General features: G+C 43.9%; 1 protein-coding gene across 2 annotated transcripts in view; it reads left to right on the forward strand.

Annotated features, from left to right (window-relative positions):
* Positions 1–20,663, forward strand: part of FZD6 (frizzled class receptor 6) — a 42,317-nt gene that overhangs the window by 13,062 nt on the left and 8,592 nt on the right. For both annotated transcript variants that reach the window (XM_075063179.1, XM_032772341.2), the window contains exons 3-4: positions 14,197–14,393; positions 19,091–20,108. In XM_075063179.1, coding sequence (XP_074919280.1) covers positions 14,197–14,393; positions 19,091–20,108 — 1,215 coding nt within the window. The remainder of the gene's footprint in view (positions 1–14,196; positions 14,394–19,090; positions 20,109–20,663) is intronic.

A 20,663-nucleotide genomic window follows, 5' to 3' on the forward strand; every position in this document is an offset into this window, starting at 1 on the left:
GTAGTCTTTCTAGATTGATCAGAGTTTCTGTAGACTTGTAGCTAACCTAGCCAATTTTACTTTGTGACATCACAGACTCTTAATTAACCTAAGGTCCATGTTCTCTCATTTATTTTTTTTTTTCTAGAGAGGGTCAGAAATTCCTTGATTTTCAACTCTTGTGATTTCTGGTCTTCATTTTGTTGGGTGGGTTGAGGACAGGTTTCAGCGTTTATCTCTGTATTTTATTGGTGATGGGATTCAGCGTCCTAAACCAGAGGATCTTCTAGTTTATATATGGAGTTCAGTACTTCTCCCCACCAATGCCTGACTTCTCCCCACGTACCCCCACACTTGTTCATACCTTTTCCTCATCTGGGCAGCAGTGAATGTATAAGTGTTTAGTTTTGTTAGGGTGTGTATGTGACAAGTCGGCCCCTTGGTAATGGGTCCCGTGTTCTTTGCAAACAACTCTTGTCTCAGACCTGACAAACTCACTATGCCACACACCTCTTGTAGAGTATTTAGCTGTAAGAGGTAACGTATACCGTATCTATTGAAAGCTCATAACTTACCAAGACTCATAATCATTACAAGATGTATGAATGAGTAATATTTAAGAAATAATGTAACTATATTAAAGGTATGCTTTATGGACTTGGAGTAAAAGTTAGTCACCTGGGGATAATATGTCTTCGTGATTGCACATTCAAGCAGTACCGAGTTGTCATCCCTCCTTGGTTAGCTTCCCCTCAGTTTTCTAGCTTTGCTCCATCCCACGACTATCAATGGAAAACCATCAGACACAACTGCAAATAATTGAAACCACTTCCAGGCAAAAAAGGAACATTGATTGCCAGCTCTCTAATTGGATTCTTGCCCTACCTATGAATAAAGACAAGACTGTTTTAGTAAACAAGGTGGGGAGAGGCACTCTGCATCCATTCACTGAGGAAATATGGGGCAGGGGTATTTTCATAATAGTTTGGATCTTGGTTCCTGTGAAGCCAGCAAGCTGTATAACAGACTGAACTTTGGAGGAAAACCCACTTTATTAGATAGGAAAGGAAACTATTAATAAGTGTAGGTCCTAGTTTGCATTTTATTATTTTGTTTTGTATTATAATCATTTGTTTCCATCAGTGTCTTGTTTCTAGTTGAATCTCTATTCTTTCTTAAATAAACCTTCATTAATTTTATTACAAGCGCAGTGTGTCATGTAGGAGTGGTGATTTAAGGTAAAATTAGTAAAATGGGGTACACTGCTCCTTTGGAGGCAAAGGATCTGGAATTTATGTGAGTGACCAGGGTCACGGGCTGGATATCACAGGGAAATGCTTCAAATGAACTCAAGGCTGGGGTGCATCTTTTGTTAGGCACCTAAGCAAAGATAGGGCTGGCGTAGCCCAGAGGAGAATGCTTGAGGGGCTAACAGGCTGATGGTGTTAGGGAGCTGACAGCCACCATGCACAAGGCTACTTCTTGCCAGAGTAAGGAGGTAATGCAAATCACAGTCCCGGGTACCCCAAAGACCGTGACAGGTGGAGTAGGTATATCATGGGGTGCAGCTGTTCCTCAGTTCCTCTGCCTGCTGCCTCAGAATTCCTGGGAAGGGCCAACCCCGGACAGTTCTGCTGGATAAGCTTTTATTGAATACTAATGAACATGTCTGTATGGTGCGGGGCAGAAAGGAAGCATGCTGGTGAAGCCAGAGCTCCTCTTTTTCCCAAGCCTCATCCTGTGCCATCCCACTAGGATACACCTGTCTACTCACAGAGGCAGATGGAAGATTAATGGCTTTTCACTGTATTAGGACTGTAAGGTTAACTACTACTACTTCTGTAAGGTCCTGCAAGTGATGAGATTTCTTTGGATGCCAGCAGTATTGATGTTTAAAAAAATAAGTGTGTGCCACATAGCAAAAGAAATTCAGTAATTCAATTATTAGAGTCCCATGAAATTCTTTTTATTTTCTATAATTTTTTTGTTTCTCTGGAACTTTGTGTTCGACTATAAGAATGGCCATACTGGGTCAGACCACTGGTCCATCTAGCCCAGTATCCTGTCATCTGACAGGGGCCAGTGCCAGATGCTTCAAGGGGAATGAACAGAACAAGGTAACTTTGAGTTATCCAACCTCTATTGTCCAGTCTTAGCTTCTGCCAATTGGAGGTTTAGGGACACCTAGAGCATAGGGTTGCATCCTAACCATTTTGACTAATAGCCATTGATGGACCAATCTTCCATGAACTTATCTAATTCTTTTTTGAGACCCATTATAAGTCTGGCCTTCAGAACATCCATGGCAATGAGTTCACACACTGCAGTCAACCTGTGGAAGATGTGCTTCCTCTTGTTTTTGTTTTAAACCTGATGCCTGTTAACTTCATTGGGTGACCCCTGGTTCTTGTGTTTTGCGAAAGGGTAAATGATACTTTCATTTTCTCCACGCCAATTTGAGGACTTCAGTGACTCAGTCAGAGGTTATGGGTCTATTACAGGAGTGGGTGGGTGAGGTTCTGTGGCCTGCAATGTGCAGAAGGTCAGGCAAATCAATGTGTTTCAGACTTTTTGTTTTGGTGACCCCTTTCACACAGCAAACCTCAGAATGTGATCCCTCCCCTTTATAAATTAAAAATGGGAGGGAGAGGGTTGTTAATTTAATGGAGGCTCGGGGCTGTCAGCCCCATGGAGCTGACAGCTCGTGACCCACATATAACCACCTTATGACCCCCCTGAGAGTCATGATCCCCAGTTTGAGAACCCTGGACTAGATGATCGTGATGGTCCCGTCTGGCCTTATAGTCTGAGTCTGAGACTGGATCATCTCTGTTTGCGTGCTTGTTGAATTCCAATAGATTAGTGAGGCTGGATTTCCCTTTCCAAAAGCAGTGTTGATTCTTCCTCAACATATCATGTTCATCTATGTGTCTGATAATTCTGTTCTTTACTATATTTTCAACCAGTTTGCCTGGTGCTGAAATTAGGCGTAACAGCCTGTAATTGCCAGGATTGAACTCTGGAGCCTTTTAAAAAAAATTGGTGTCATATTAGCTAATCTCCAGTCCAGGCCTGCACAACTTGTAAAGCAGCGAGGGCCATATAACTCCAAAGAAAACAGCTGAAGGCCGACCCCCCTCCTCGGCCCCGCTGAACCCCCTCTCCGCATCGTCCCCCCCCCCCCCTGCCCAGCAATGCCCGACCTTGCAAAAAACCCACCCCCAGTGCCACCCAGCCCCCTAGGAAAACAATCCCCTCCCAAGTGCCGCCCACCCCGCCGAAAAAAAACCCTCCTTCTCCACTCCGAGCCCCGCCGAACACCAGGTATTAACCTGGCTATATTTATAGTGAGCCAACTAGTAGTATAATTAATGGTAAAAAAAAATATCTTTTTGCTAGAAGAGAATAAACTTCCCCCCACTTCTTAATCAGTTCCCTGTGAATGAATGAGTGTGACTGAGAAGCAAGCAGCCTCCAGACAGCTGCAACCCTCGGAACAGGGGATGGGAGCCAACCAGATCAGTCTAGAACAGTTAGCCACCGACTTGTAGCTCCCTCCTCAGACTCCACCCTCCCCGGCTCACTGTCCCCCCCACTCGCCTTCTCCAGACCCCCCTCTCTCCGCTCGCCACTCACCTCCTGCCCCCTTCTTGCCTCCTCAGCCTCCGCCCCCCTCGCCAGTTGATGAGCTGCCCAAAATCGTAACAGGTTCCCTCCTCACGCCCATAAGGGTTGGGCTCACCCACACCCCTGGCGCTCCTCCCCATCCAACCTCTGGTTCTTTTTGATGCCCCCCAGGACCCCTGCGCCATCACCCCCTTCCCGTCACCTGACTGCCCCCTGCTACCCCATCCAACCCCTCCTCTCATTCCTGGATGTCCCCCGGGACTCCTGCCCACCCAACCACCCTGTCCCCTGACCGCCCCCCTCCACCTCCCCTCCTCCGTGACATTCCACTCCCCCCCAGGACCCTTGCCCCATTTAACCCCCCTGTTCTCTGCCCTTCTGACTCGCCCCAGCGGCGGTGAATGAGGTGAGCTGGTGGAAAGCAGTTCCCCTGCGCCTCCCCCTCCCCCTCCGGTTACCTCCTTGGCAGCGATGCCCCCCCCCCCTCCCCGCCAGCTCACCTCGGCTCCGTCTCCACCTCCCTGGGCCTGAGCACTGCACCGCTTTTTTGCTCTCCTAGGCTTCCCACACAAACAGCTGATTTGTGTGAAGCAGGGCGGGGGGAGAGGAAAGGGGAGGGGGAGAAGCGAGGCGGAGTGTTCAGGGGAGGAGGCGGAGTGGTGGTGAGCTGGGGCCAGCCACCGGCTCACCTGCCCCCCCCCTCGTCACTGCCTGCCCACTTGCTTCCTCAGGCCCCTCCCCCAATGCCAGCTCACCTGCCCGCTCGCTTGCCTCCTTACTCCCCCTCACCCGCCGCTTGCTTACTCACACACCCCCGGGGGCTGCACAGTGAGCCCAAAATCTTTGGGCCACATGTTGTCCAGGCCTGCTCCAGGCATTTGATACAGAGGGTGATTTAAGCAGTTAATAGTTCTGCAATTTCATATTTGAGTATTATTTTGTTTTGTCCCCTGGGGTGGGGAGAGGTGAGGTTGGGTCCTGTTCCCAGGGGTGGGAGGCTGGGCTGGAGAGCTAGCTTACCCTCAGGAGCAAGCCCATTCCATGCTCATCCCACATGGCTCCTGTTCTGTGGAACAGGGCCTGGCGCCCACTCTGGGCATTGTGACCTGGCACATGGGGCATGCTGTACTACACAGGTTTTGCCTGGCCACCCCTCCATCACGATAAGCATGGGGCAGCTAGGCCAAATTTGAGTGAGTTGTGCTACAACCCTTTGCATCAGGTCACAGTGCTACTGACTGAGATTTGGCCTGGTCAAACATAGGTGGCACTCTGACCTGGCGTGCCAGAGTGATTTGGTTTTGTTTTATTTTATACATTGTTGTTTTATGTTGTTTTGTATTTGCAAAAAGCATAGAGCTCTACCAGCTATATCCATTTGTTATAGTATGGATATAAATACAAATATATGAAGGAGGACATAGCACCTGAACCCTGAGTTAATTTTATCATCAGCTAGTTGAGGTTTGCCCTCCCATTGGAACAATTTATAAGGGTGTAATGGGTCACTGGAAATTTTTGAATGGTGATTGGATGTTTTTCTAAAAGATGTGCTCTAGTTCAATCATAGCCATTGGACTTGAAGCAGGAATTAATTCAGGGAAATCCTATGGGCTGTGTTATGCAGGAGGTCAGATTAGATGATCATAGTGGTCCCTTTGAGCCTTAAAATCTATGTATCTGAGGTATATAATAAAGTTATTTGAAGGTCTACAGTGTATTTTTATTTTTGTCTCACATTTATGCTCTGTATAATCTACATGGAGAGAACTATATATATAACTGAATGTTTTGCACAAAGATTTCAGATCTGTAGTGCTTAGAATAGAAGCATTCTGTTATGATTGTTTTGAATTGTAAATTACAGATAGTGACATCCATAATTTAGGTTCAGACCTCAAAATGCAGTGTGATGGAGTTTTGTTTTGTTAAGCCATTTGGGAAAGCTGAGATTTTAAATCACTGTACTTCAGTTTGTTTCACAGCAGCTACTTTTATTAAGATTAAAATGATGATTTCATATTTATACTGTTTCTAAACTTTAAAATTTTTTATAAACTGTCATACTTGGAAGAAGTATAATAGGGAGGGCATCTTTACAACAATTAAATTATTTTAAAGCTCCTACTCTTACTACTATGTGTAAAATAACTGCAACAGGCCAAAGCATAGAGAAGTATAAAGAAAAACAACCTGCCTTCGTGCATGTGTGTCTGTTTTCAGAGGCACAAGGCAGTTAAGTGGCCAGCTCCTATTGGCCTTCAATAGGAGTTAAGCATCTAACTATCCTTTGTGGCTTTGAAAATCTTTTTCCAGGTGCATTGCTCCCTTCTGGTTGGAATTCTGACTAATGAAAGAGGGGGATTTGAATGGAATTGTTAACACTCATAGTTACAGTAATGAGAGAGTCATAGGTAGGGTTGCCAAACATCTGGTTTTCGACTGGAATGCCTGGTCGAAAAGGGACCTGGGTGGCAGCATGTGGAGTCTCCCTGGCCACCCATGCACCATGGGGCTGCAGGAACCTAGCAGCCACTTCTTGGGAGCTGCAGAAAGCAGGGCCAGGACCCTGAATCCCGTCCCGCACCCCAATCACCTGCCCCAGACAGAGTCCCCTCCCGCATTCAAACTGTCCCAGAACCCACCCACCCCCAACACCCTGACCTAGCCCTGAGCCCCCTCCTGCATCCCAAATCCCTCATTCCCAGTCCNTAGAGATATCACATCAGCACCGTTACCTTTCTCAACCAAACTTGTAATTGCATGAAAAAAATGCAATTTTTAGCTGTGTGGATGGATAGGAAAAATTTTATGTTAGAGATATCACATCAGCACCGTTACCTTTCTCAACCAAACTTGTAATTGCATGAAAAAAATGCAATTTTTAGCTGTGTGGATGGATAGGAAAAATTTTATGTTAGAGATATCACATCAGCACCGTTACCTTTCTCAACCAAACTTGTAATTGCATGAAAAAAATGCAATTTTTAGCTGTGTGGATGGATAGGAAAAATTTTATGTTAGAGATATCACATCAGCACCGTTACCTTTCTCAACCAAACTTGTAATTGCATGAAAAAAATGCAATTTTTAGCTGTGTGGATGGATAGGAAAAATTTTATGTTAGAGATATCACATCAGCACCGTTACCTTTCTCAACCAAACTTGTAATTGCATGAAAAAAATGCAATTTTTAGCTGTGTGGATGGATAGGAAAAATTTTATGTTAGAGATATCACATCAGCACCGTTACCTTTCTCAACCAAACTTGTAATTGCATGAAAAAAATGCAATTTTTAGCTGTGTGGATGGATAGGAAAAATTTTATGTTAGAGATATCACATCAGCACCGTTACCTTTCTCAACCAAACTTGTAATTGCATGAAAAAAATGCAATTTTTAGCTGTGTGGATGGATAGGAAAAATTTTATGTTAGAGATATCACATCAGCACCGTTACCTTTCTCAACCAAACTTGTAATTGCATGAAAAAAATGCAATTTTTAGCTGTGTGGATGGATAGGAAAAATTTTATGTTAGAGATATCACATCAGCACCGTTACCTTTCTCAACCAAACTTGTAATTGCATGAAAAAAATGCAATTTTTAGCTGTGTGGATGGATAGGAAAAATTTTATGTTAGAGATATCACATCAGCACCGTTACCTTTCTCAACCAAACTTGTAATTGCATGAAAAAAATGCAATTTTTAGCTGTGTGGATGGATAGGAAAAATTTTATGTTAGAGATATCACATCAGCACCGTTACCTTTCTCAACCAAACTTGTAATTGCATGAAAAAAATGCAATTTTTAGCTGTGTGGATGGATAGGAAAAATTTTATGTTAGAGATATCACATCAGCACCGTTACCTTTCTCAACCAAACTTGTAATTGCATGAAAAAAATGCAATTTTTAGCTGTGTGGATGGATAGGAAAAATTTTATGTTAGAGATATCACATCAGCACCGTTACCTTTCTCAACCAAACTTGTAATTGCATGAAAAAAATGCAATTTTTAGCTGTGTGGATGGATAGGAAAAATTTTATGTTAGAGATATCACATCAGCACCGTTACCTTTCTCAACCAAACTTGTAATTGCATGAAAAAAATGCAATTTTTAGCTGTGTGGATGGATAGGAAAAATTTTATGTTAGAGATATCACATCAGCACCGTTACCTTTCTCAACCAAACTTGTAATTGCATGAAAAAAATGCAATTTTTAGCTGTGTGGATGGATAGGAAAAATTTTATGTTAGAGATATCACATCAGCACCGTTACCTTTCTCAACCAAACTTGTAATTGCATGAAAAAAATGCAATTTTTAGCTGTGTGGATGGATAGGAAAAATTTTATGTTAGAGATATCACATCAGCACCGTTACCTTTCTCAACCAAACTTGTAATTGCATGAAAAAAATGCAATTTTTAGCTGTGTGGATGGATAGGAAAAATTTTATGTTAGAGATATCACATCAGCACCGTTACCTTTCTCAACCAAACTTGTAATTGCATGAAAAAAATGCAATTTTTAGCTGTGTGGATGGATAGGAAAAATTTTATGTTAGAGATATCACATCAGCACCGTTACCTTTCTCAACCAAACTTGTAATTGCATGAAAAAAATGCAATTTTTAGCTGTGTGGATGGATAGGAAAAATTTTATGTTAGAGATATCACATCAGCACCGTTACCTTTCTCAACCAAACTTGTAATTGCATGAAAAAAATGCAATTTTTAGCTGTGTGGATGGATAGGAAAAATTTTATGTTAGAGATATCACATCAGCACCGTTACCTTTCTCAACCAAACTTGTAATTGCATGAAAAAAATGCAATTTTTAGCTGTGTGGATGGATAGGAAAAATTTTATGTTAGAGATATCACATCAGCACCGTTACCTTTCTCAACCAAACTTGTAATTGCATGAAAAAAATGCAATTTTTAGCTGTGTGGATGGATAGGAAAAATTTTATGTTAGAGATATCACATCAGCACCGTTACCTTTCTCAACCAAACTTGTAATTGCATGAAAAAAAGATACCGGGTTAGTTTGATAGGATCTGTTTTCCATAAACCTGTATTCCTTGACTTTCTGGGACCTCTATGACTTCTGCAGTTGCAGCAGCAGTCTTGGGGGTGGTCCTGGAGCAGCTGTCCCGAAGCAGTGGTACCCTAAGGCTCCCCTGCCCCCAAGCAGCTAAGACTTAGGGGTATTTATAGTAAAAGTCATGGACAGGTCACTGGCCATGAATTTTTGTTTATTGCCTGTGACCTGTCCATGACTTTTACTAAAAATACCATGACTAAATCTTAGCCTTAGTCATTCTCAATAGATCAAAGAACTGGTTGAAATAAGAATACAAGAAGGGAATGAGGACTCCTGCAGAACCCCTGGCATGGCAAGGAGAAGAAATAATGGACCCTGAAATGGAGGCCCACATGGAACCCCTCCTTTGGGGTGTGAGGAATGGCATGGGAGGGGGCTATAGTGACACCCTGGCATGTAGCATACAAGCAAATGGGGGACTGTCATATATCATAGGTCTCAAGCCCAGGCGTGTGGGTGTACCAATCCAAGAACCATATCGTCTGCACCACCATGCTGCAAGGGCAGGTAAGCAAACTGTAGCTGATAACCTGCAAACGGGCTGCACCTGTTGATTCAGTGGGATTGACTGATTAGCAGCAGACTGCTGATTGGACACCTCTTAGCATAAAGATTCCTGTTCCTGCTATGCTCCTTGTCTGAGCAAGTAGTTACTAGGCCTACTGCTGACCAGATCCCTGACACCAAGTTGCTTTTTCCTTGCCTGGTTCCTGTTACCTTGCCTTATTTCTTGTTCCTGCTTCCTTTCCCTAACTCCAGTTACTGACTTCCGTTTGATCCTTGGCATGACTCCTGACCATGATCTTGACTCTCCTTGAGGCTCTGACCACTGGATCAGACTGCTCACATTACAGGCCTTGATAGAGACATGCAGACAGCCTCTGGCATGTTGCAGGGGGTGAAATGGGAGGGCACTTAGAGCCCTGATAGGGTGGAGAATGGGGGATCATGGTATGAGGAGGAGGGTTATGGAGATACACACAATCTCTGGAATGGGGAGATGACAGACTCTGTGGCAGGAGGGAAGGAGTCAGAGGGTTGCAGGGAGCCCTTAGAATAGAGTGTGATTAAAATGGTGGCACTTTAAGGTTGCGAGGTGTCTAGTTTTAAACTGAAACACCCAGTCAAAAAGGGACCTTGACAGCTCTGGTCAGCACTGCTGACCAGACCACTAAAAAGCTGGTTGGCGGCACAGTGGGGCTAAGGCAGGCTCCCTGCCTGCCCTGGCTCTGTGTGGCTCCCAGAAGTGGCTGGCATGTCCAGCTCCTAGGTGCAGGGGTGACCACGGGGACTCTGCACTCTGCCCCTGCCCTGAGTGCCAGCTCCGCAGCTCCCATTGGCTGGGAACCGCAGCCTATGGGGGCGGTGCCTGCAGGCACAGGTAGCATGCAGAGCTTCCTGGCCACTCCATCTAGGAGCCGGACATGGCGGCTGCTTCCAGGAGCTGTCTAAGGTAAGCACCACCCTTCCAGAGCCCACACCCCACATCCTGCCATAAGTGCAGGGGATTGGACTAGATGACCTCTCAAGGTCCCTTCCAGTCCTATGATTCTATGTTTCTATCCTCTCCTGCACTCCAACCTCCTGCCCCAGGTCGGAACCTCCTTCCCGCACCCTAACTCCCTCCCGGAGCCCGCACCCCAACCCCTCAGTCCGAGCCCGGAGGCCCCTCCTGCACTCCAAACCCCTCATCCCTGGCCATACCCCCAGCTGGAGCCTTCACCCCCTCCCGACTCCAACCCCCTGCCCCTGCCTGGAACCCCCTCCTGCACCCTGAACCTCATTTCTGGCTCTGCCCCGGAGCCTGGAGCCCAGCTGGAGTTGGATGAAAAATGATTTTTCTCTGTCCCTTATACTGGGACAAAATTGAGACCTTTCGAAGTTTTGACAAAATTTAGAGAAACCCTGGAAAATCCAATAGCCTGGTGGTTAGGATACTCACCTAGGAGGTGGGAGACACTGATCTGGAGCAGGGACTTGAATCTGGGTTTCCAGCATTCCACCAAGCTATTGGATATTCTGGGGTTTTTTGCCTGCTGCACATTATACCAGAGTTGTGCCTGCCTCCTCAGCGGAAAGTGCTCAAGTCTTCGAGTTCCAACAGAAGACAGTTGCAAAGACAGCTGGTCAAGTGCACATACTTTCATAAAGCATTACTTTCTGTAATGGAATCTGCAGATGAAACACACAGCCAGACTGTTCCATGGCATAGTGCCAACTTAACATTTTTTATTTTTAATGAGGGGCTTCTCTGTTATTCTTACTTTGTTTTATCTTCCCCATCCCAAACACACCTCTAACTTTTATTACTTATGTACCATGAAGATTGTTGGACATATAGTTTTGTGAGGAAAAAAATGTGTTTATTTGTCAATTTATCTTCTCTTAAATAGCATGTCCACCAATCCCATTCTCCCTCAAGGGATCTTTACTGTTGAATGTTAAAGCATCTTGGTTTGAAAAGCAGCTTGTGAATGTTAAAGTTTCCATTGCAGAGTCAAAAATTGACTTCTCCTATCCTAATCACTGACTGACAGCTTTAGAATTGTTTCTAGCTGCCAGAAGGTATAATAAGGATTGGGGGACATATCCATTAATTGGACAGAAATAGCTAGGTAACAATTCTTCCTTTCTGTCCACATTTGCTTATACCATAGATTCTATTCCACTGTGAGAACTCCTCATATTCATCTGATTTATCTACAGATTTTCATATGGGTCATATATTATTTCAACTTTCCTGCTATATATATTTGACTACTAGTTGGAGACATAACTTAGTACAAATATTACCTGAATCTTGGAGGATGTGTTTTGTTTTTTTACAGTAACACAAAAACAGATGTATTTAATCAAGTAGCTGTCCTAGTTTAGGTATGTTACTTGGTATATATTGTCAATATAATGGCAAATAGACCCTTAAAATTAGCAGTAACTAGTGGATGTGACTGCAGTCTAAGTTAAACCATGTTTTTACCTAGTAATCAATTTGATATAACATAACAAGTTATTTTTTCATCTAGTAGGCCCATCTGCCTGGCAACAGTGCATTAAGCTATTACTAAAGTTGTATTTAATTTTATGCTAGTAGTTGCTAGGTAAAAGTGGTTACCAGTAATTCAATGTCTGTCTTTGTGTAATGAAGATATAAACTCAGAATGCTTTGACAGAGAAACGCTGGCCTGTTTTTGAGTTTTGGAATATATTATATAGAAAATCAATAGTTACTTAATTACATTAATCATAACAATTCTCAGACATTCAGATCCCATGATGTGATATATCATGGCCAAGATTTTTAAGTAAATGGGAGCTGCTAGGTTGTCAGCAGTTCTTAAAACCAGGCCACTTGTTTAGGTGCCTACCTATGAAATTAGGATCCTAACTTTAGGCACCCATTTTTGAAAATCTTAGTCTTAGAAAATACTTGCAGGGGTATAGTACTATCCTGATTTCACAGATGGGGAAATTGAATTAGAGAGGTTGCCACTGGGCTAAGATACCAGAGTAGAGTTACGGTTAGCAATGTTAATAGAACTCCGAAGTCTTTTGTTCCAGTCATTCAGATCACAAGTTACAATCCTTTTTTATAACTGTCAAACAAGAAGTCTTTTTTCATAATATCTTTTCAAATCCACATGAAAGTGTAATGTGAACATTAGTGATTAAAATTATTTGCAGTATTGCTGTAGTCGTGTTGGTTCCAGGATATGAGAGAGACCAAGTAGGTACGGTAATATATTTTATTAGGCCAACTTCTGTTGGTGGAAGGGATAAGCTTTCAAGCTACACATAGCTCTTCTTCAGGTCTGGAAAAGGTAATTAGCATGTCTGAGCTAAAATACAACGTAGGACAGATTATTAAACACATGGGGTTCACGCATTCTGTAGGAGACTGTAGCAGAGTGGATCTCTGCTCTGGCCCTGAAGGGGTTAAAAACAGCCTGGAGAAAGCAGCCTTTTGGGCTGGGCTGACTGGGGGAAGTGGGAGCAGCTGGGGCCCCACCCCAAACTGAGCAACAGGCCCTTATAAAAGGCAGAGAAGCCAGGAGCACAGAGAGTCTCCCTCTGCCTGTAGAGGGAGAAGGGCCTGGCTGTATAGAACCGGACAAGGTACCTAGAGTAAAGCAGTGCTGGGGAAAGGCAGAGGAGCCCCTACCTGGAAGGCCCCAGGCTGTGGCCTAGGATTAGGCCAAGAGGTACTGGGGTTGTAGGGTGCAACCCAGGGATAGGCCAAGGCATCAGGTCCAAACCCCTTTGCTGATGATGGGTGGCTGATACTGCAGTCTGCCCCAGGGCGTGGGGCTAGACAATGACTGGCAGTAGCCAATACTGAGGCAAAGTGGGGATAGAGGGTGGGGGGTTCCCAGGAGGGGGAAATTCCAAAGAGAAAGGGGTTACTGCCAGGGGGCAGAACCCCATGTAAAAGGGCACTGGGGTCCAGGGAGGGACACGGGGCCAGAGCAGAGGACAAGTGGATCACCGGCCTGCAGAGGGCGCTCCGAGTTGGAATTTGAGCTAATTCCTGAAGTAACCAGTAGGAGGTGCCGCAGGGGTGAGTGCCACCCATTGACAGAGACCTCTTAAAATGAAGTGGACAATTAAGGGTTAGCAGGCTGTAGGGCAGGAGTAGTCAATAGGTGGACTGCAGGCCAAATCCAGACTGCCAAAGGCTTTGAACTGGACTGTGCAACTCTGGGGGGGCCACGGACAGTTAGTGCGGGGGGGGGGTTGTGTGGGTAGAAGAGTGACTGGCTGTGTGCTTGGGACAGCTGGGGCTGCGGGTAAGGTGGAGGAGCCTGCACCAACACTCACCTTGCTGCTGCCACTTCCACCATCCTTTGACCACCACCGCCAGTGACTGAGGAGCAGGAGTGAAGGCACCTGACTGTCTGCTCCACAGGGGCCACAGCGTGCTCAAGTGGCCAGAAGGCACAACTGCAGTTCAGTCTTGCCTGTAGTTTAGCCCAACTGTGGCAACCATGCTTTGTGTGCCCCTGGTCAAAGGGAGTGCCATTTAAGGAGGGCAGGGGCTGCACCTGCCCCCCCGCCGGTTTTGTGTCACCCCCCTGGGTGGCCAGGGCTCCCACTGCCCCAGAAGGTGCCCAGGACAGACATGTAACTGAGGGGGGGAGATGCCCCCCTACCCTCCCTAAATGGAGCCCTGGCCAGTGGCCAGGGCTGACAGCGGGAGTCACGGCAGCCAGGGCTGACACATAACTCAGGGTGGGGGGGTGCCCCCCATCCGCCTTCCCTAAATGGAGCTCTGCCAGGCTGGAGCCCTTCCCACTGGAGTCCGGACCTTGACTATACCTTGACCAAGAAATTTGGACCTTCACAAAAAATATTTGACTACCCCTGCTGTAAGGTGTGTTACAAATCCATAAAACCAGTGTCTCTGTTAAGTCCATGGTTTTTAAATTTGCTGATCTGTTTCTTTTAAAAATTTCTAATCAAAATCATTCTTTTTTTTTTTAAAGCCTTTTCTTCCTCTTGTGAATCTCAACTGTTCTCCAGATTTCCACACATTTCTGTGTAAAGCATTTGTGCCTGCCTGCGTGAAGCAAATTCATGTGATTCACCCTTGTCGAAGACTTTGTGAGAGAGTGTACTCCGACTGTAAACAGTTGTTAGACACTTTTGGGATCACCTGGCCGGAGGAACTGGAATGTAACAGGTGTAGTACCTTTTAATCTGACAGGCAATGAAGGTGACATTTTCAAACACTCCAGATTTGACCCACAGCTGAACTGAAAGTCTAAGACAGAGAATGTGTTAATATCTGCTTCAGAGTAGCCCACACATCAGTGGGGACCCTGAGAGGTTACCTGAGCAAGAGAGAAATTACTCTTCAAACTTTATTAAATTGATCTTCTGAATTTCCTTTTAGTGATTTTGTCTCAGTACAACATGCTTAAAACATATATTTCTGTCTGCTTCCTTATCTGTAAAACAGGATAATAATACTTACCTACTTAGCAGAGGTTTTATGAAGAGTTATAGAGTTTAAGGTCAAAAGGGACCACCATATCATCCAGTGTGACCTACTTACTCCTGAGGGAATTCTGCACCAAAAAAATTAAAAATTCTGCGCACAATATTTTAAAATTCAATAAAATTCTGGAAATTGCATTTGTCAATAAATAAATATGGAGGCTGCAACATAGCAGTGGGGAGCACAGGCCACTGGTTGCATGGAGGTAGAGATCACCCTGCAGCCCCTCCCCCAGGACAGACTCAGCAGGAGGCAGCACCTGACCCTGGCACAACACAGGGGCCAGTTCTGCCCCCAAAACACCACAGGGCCCTGCCTCTCCATGCCAGACGCACCAGGTATGGGGCAGGCAGGTTCAGCCTGGCCAGTCCAAATGTGGAGGGGCTTAGTGTGGGGGGAATCCAGGTGTGGGTTGAGAGGGTTCTGTGTGGGGCAGTTTGTGCGGGCAGCTTTAGGGGAGTCCAGGTGTGGGGGGATTGGATGCACAGGGGCTTGTTGGTAGGGGTGGGTTTCCAAGTTCAGAAGTAATGGAACTCTGCAGAGGGGTCCAGGTGAAGGTGGTTGGAGTTTAGCAGAGGGTGTCTGGGTGTGTGTGTGGGGGCGGGGGGATGGGGCTCAGCAGGGGGGTCAGGTGTAGGGGCCTCAGTGGTGGGGTCTGGGTGCTGGGGGAGTGGGCTTGGTGGGATGGGAGTTTGAGAGTGGGGATCTCTGTGATGGGTGGTCCAGCTGCAGGAGGATGGTGGTTTGAGTGGGGGGGGCTCAGTGAGGAGTGGTCTGGGAGCAGGGGTTGGGATCTGGATGAAGGAGGAGAGGCTTGGAAGGGTGGGGATTCAGATGCCGGGGGGGGTGGGGGGAGGCTTGACAGAGGTCTGTGTTGGGGGCGGGGGGCTAGATGCACAAGTTGTGGGCAGTGGGAGTAGCTCCCATATAGAGACCTCTACCCACACAGCTGAGAAGCAATGTGGCAGGAAATAGGATGTGTGTAAAGAGTTTTCTGCAGCTGGGGGAGGTTTTTGGAGGTGAGTTTGACCCGGCTTTGGCTGCTCCTTGCAGGGGAAGAAGTCCCATCCTCCCCCACCCCAGCTGGGACTAGCAACTGAGCCCAGCACAGGGTAGGAGTCACTGGCTGGGGAGTACCCAGCTCCACCCCCTGCAGTGATTTACCTCTTAGCCAGCTGCTCTGGGTGCCTGAAATGACGCACCTGCTCTGCTGGAGAGGGGCATGTGACCACTCTTGTAGCTTCCTTTTGCTTCCCTGTTAGAAAATAACTTTTCTGAAGGGAAGCAAAGAAATCTGCAGTGGATATAAATTCTGCACACATGCAGTGGTGCAGAACTCCCCAGGCTTAACCTCCTTATATCCCAGGTCATCAACACCACCCAGCACACACATTCACACACTAAACCCAACAACTGAAATTAGACCAAAGTCTTACAGCCCCCAAAGAGTAACCATAGAGTACTATGAAATATAAATCACTCTGTCTACACATCACTAAGTACCAGAAGGCTTTTATTTTAATCTTAACCACTTAGCTGAACAAATTAAACCTCCCATTACTTTATCTATGCTGCATGCCAATATTCAGTATTTCACAAAAATCTTATCTTTGTTTGTTTCTTTTAGCCCCCAGAGAGATAATCATAAACTCATAGATTTTAGGGCCTGAAGGAATCATTATCATTTAGCCTGAACTCCTACATAATACAGGAAATTGAACCTCACCCAGTAATTTCTGTTGGCAACTATAGAATTTTGTTTCTGAAAGGTATCCAGTTTTGATTTAAGACTTCAAGTGATTGAGAATGCACCACATCCTTAGGTGAGATGTTCCAATGGTTAATTACTCTTACTGTTAAATAAGGTACATATTTTATTTCTAAGTCTGAATTATCTAGATTCAGTTTCTAGTCATTGGCTCGTTATGCCTTTTTCTACTAGATTAAGGGGCCATCTACTATCAGAAATCTCTTCCCCATTTAGGCACTTGTAGACTATGATAAGTCACCTCTTCGCTGTGCATAGCCACAGGGAATAGAGTCTGTGATAGTATGGACCCAAGGGCAGGGGACAGGTTGAGCAATAGCATGGAAACATGGTATGGAGGCCCATGGGATATTCAGGCTCTGCAGCATTTCACACTCTCACCCCGCCTCTCTGCAGAGCTGCAAACCTCTCTCAGAATTGTTCTGTAGAATTAGCCATCTTAGAATCTTATTCAGAGATTCAGTATATTTTCTAAATTATATTTTAAAATCAAATACTCAGTTTTTTCCAGGAACCACTGCATCTCTAAATTATTCTATTACTGACCATAGTGACTTAAAGTTAACACTTTCTACTGCTCATATGTGAAGTGAGGTGGTTCTTAACACATTCTGTCCAGTTCTTAACACAGAGTCCATAGCACAAAAAATACCCTTGGAGTCAGCAGTAACTGGCACTGTTGTTGGCAGCCTCAGAAAGGCCAAAGACTGAATGAGCCTAGAGAGTGTTAAGAAAGACAGGCACTAATGAGAACCCTAAGATAGACACTCCTGACTCCTTAGAGATGACTCCACCAGAACAAGGATAAAGCAAGTTGGTATGTTGGTGAGATAAGCTTGTATTGGTGCCTGGTGTATGGTTAAAATAAACTCAGTCTCTATGGGGGAGGGAGAGCTCAGTGGTTTGAGCATTGGCTTGCTAAACCCAAGCTTGTGAGTTCAATTCTTGAGGGGGGTATTTGGGGATTGGCTCTGCTTTGAGCAGGGGGTTGGACTAGATGATCTCCTGAGGTCCCTTCCAACCCGAATAATCTGATTCTAATTCTCAGGCCAAGCTAATTTGTCTAAAAGAACCTTTATTAATGGTGGTGATGAAACAAAGAACCCAAGCTGAGTTTGTCCATTGGCATTTAGGGGGAAAAAAACCTTTCTACTTTTAAACTGAGCACATTTGTTATGGAAATCACTGAGAAATCATGATCGTGGAACTCTGCCATGCCATTTTTACAGAGGCACTCTTAATCTAATCTCATTCTCATGGATAAATTGTGGACTCAGACTCATTGGTGAGTAGTGGCACACATGAGTAGACCCATTCTGAATGTGTGTTCCTACTTGAGCAAAGATTGCATAATCTAGCCAAAAGAAGTCCATCTGCTAATGGAGAAATAGTCATTATAAAACAGATTAAGTTATTTTGTCCAATCAAATTCTAAATGTCACAAGCTATATTTAAATTCACTTTTTTTTAAAGTTAGAGGAAAAAATAATTACAATTGTGTTCAACTTTTATACTAGCTCTCCTTTTATTTTTCCTGTTTCTTTCAGTTAGGTAATTTCCAGTAATGTATTATGAATATCAAAGTTCTTATGAGTTCTATGACAGACAGTCCTCACGATTTGACTGCTTCTGTAAATATTTTTCCCCTGAGGTAAAGTGTTAACTGATATAAAACCAAACAAATCCATTAGTGAAGGCAGAGTTAATGTTAAAAAGGTTATCTCTCCATTTCTAATAATGAGTCTTTTCCTTTTTGAATGGATTTACACTGCTGTTACTGTGGGACTTCTACAGAATGTTCTAAATTCCCACTAGCCTAAATTGTTTATCCCTTCTTTCATCTCATAGTCTTGATCTCTCAATTTCAAATTAATTAGCACAGGAAGGGGCCTTACAGAGCTGAGAACAAGAGCAGGAAGAAGTGTGGAGCCACTGGGTATCATGGGAAGAGAGCTTTCTAAGAGCATGTGATTTGAAACACAATCAAACCACTATTGTCAGCAGTTAAACATTGGGCTGGTCCAATAAAAGCAATAATATTTCCATCTGTATATCCCAGATGTTCAGTATTCTACTCCTATATTCAGACTGGAGCTTGTGAATCTCAATCAATAATTTGTCAACCTGATATAAAAATCTATGATGGGTGTTTTTCACGAGTTTACATATATATCTAAACAATTTTGATGTGGAGTAAGACCAGTAAAGAAACAACTGAAAAATGTCTCTTTTAAATTTAAGAATCTGAAGTGTTTCATAACCAGGACCAGCTCTAGGCGCCAGCAAACCAAGCACATGCTTGGGACGGCACAATTCCAGGGGCAGCCCTGTTCATAACCAACTGAATACAAAACCAAGGTTTTGTAAAGAATAGTTAGCTTGTGTTCAACTGTTGTTCTAAACTTAACATTAAAGATTTTATTTGACTCTGCTAAAAGTATTTTCTAAGTGCCACCTGATTTTGTTCTCCTAAGCTAAGTTTTGGATCATGTATAAAAATGTATTACTTGGAAACAGTTTTTTTCACACTAAGGAAGAATAGCAGTAAAATAAGGGAACACTTGATAGTGGAAGAGTATTAATGTTCATGCACTTTTCTTAATCTGTGTAGACTGGAGGATTGTGATGAAAGTGCTCCTGTCACTGCTGCTGTAACCACAAAAGTCCATGGAACACAGAAGACCCCAGGGCAGGCTCGAAGGGACTATGGATTTTGGTGTCCACGGCATCTGCAGACCTCCAATGGACAAGGCTACAAGTTTTTGGGAATTGATCAGTGTGCACCCCCATGTCCCAATATGTACTTAAAAAATTATGAGCTGGATGTTGCCAAAAGCTTCATTGGAATAGTTTCAATTTTTTGCCTTTGTGCTACTCTGTTCACATTCTTAACTTTTCTGATTGATGTTAAAAGGTTCAGATACCCAGAGAGGCCAATCATATATTATTCAGTCTGTTACAGTATAGTGTCTCTGATGTACTTCTTTGGCTTTTTGCTGGGAAATAGAACTGCTTGTAACAAGGCAGATGAAAAGTTAGAAATTGGTGAAACAGTTGTTCTTGGCTCTCAAAACAAAGCCTGCACTGTCCTTTTTATGGTTTTGTATTTTTTCACTATGGGAGGAACAATATGGTGGGTGATTCTTACGATCACTTGGTTCCTAGCAGCGGGAAGAAAATGGAGCTGTGAAGCCATTGAACAAAAGGCAATGTGGTTTCATGCAGTTGCATGGGGCATACCTGGTTTTCTCACCATTATGCTTCTTGCAATGAACAAAGTTGAAGGGGACAATATCAGTGGAGTTTGCTTTGTTGGTCTCTATGACCTGGATGCATCTCGATACTTTGTCCTTTTGCCTTTGTGCTTTTGTGTTTTTGTTGGTCTCTCTCTCCTTTTAGCTGGAATTATTTCTTTAAACCATGTGCGGCAAGTCATACAGCATGATGGCAGAAACCAAGAAAAGCTAAAGAAATTTATGATTCGAATTGGAGTCTTTAGTGGCTTATACCTGGTACCACTGGTGGCACTTCTTGGATGTTATGTTTATGAGCAGATGTATAGGAGAATCTGGGAGACCACTTGGGTCTTTGACCATTGTGATCAGTACCATATTCCCTGTCCTTACCAGGTAAGGAGTAATGTTTTGTATAATTCATATTGTAAGGTTAACATAAAAAAGGCACTGAGATGCATTATGATATTTGTAACAACATTTAGTGAGTAGACTGTAGGTTAAGAAAGCCAATGAAATATACACAATATAAAATTCATAGACCAGTTAAAATTTAAATAAACTGACAACCAATATTTATGTTGAAATCTCCAGCTAATCAGGTTGGTGGCACTTAGCACTTAAAATCTTTTTAGAGTAATGAGTTTAAATTTAAAATTTTTAAGTTATTTGAACTTAACTGTAAAAACAATTGTTCATGGTGGAAATTTTCTACATAATAGGCAGCTATTCCTAAAAACTACTGCCCCAGATTTTCTAATTTAGGTGCCTAAAGTTACTCAGCATTTCTGAAAATGAGGCTGCCTTGACATATGTACCTAGATATGGATTTTAAGCAACTAATTTTAGCCATTCGAATTAGAACATTTTAACTAAATGTGGCTCTGACCAAAATCAGTTTTGTCTTTTCTTAAATTGTACAAGTACAAAATACTGAGCTTTTCACTCTTT

The sequence above is a fragment of the Chelonoidis abingdonii genome, chromosome 2, assembly GCF_003597395.2.
Source record: "Chelonoidis abingdonii isolate Lonesome George chromosome 2, CheloAbing_2.0, whole genome shotgun sequence".
Lineage (NCBI taxonomy): Eukaryota > Metazoa > Chordata > Testudines > Testudinidae > Chelonoidis > Chelonoidis abingdonii.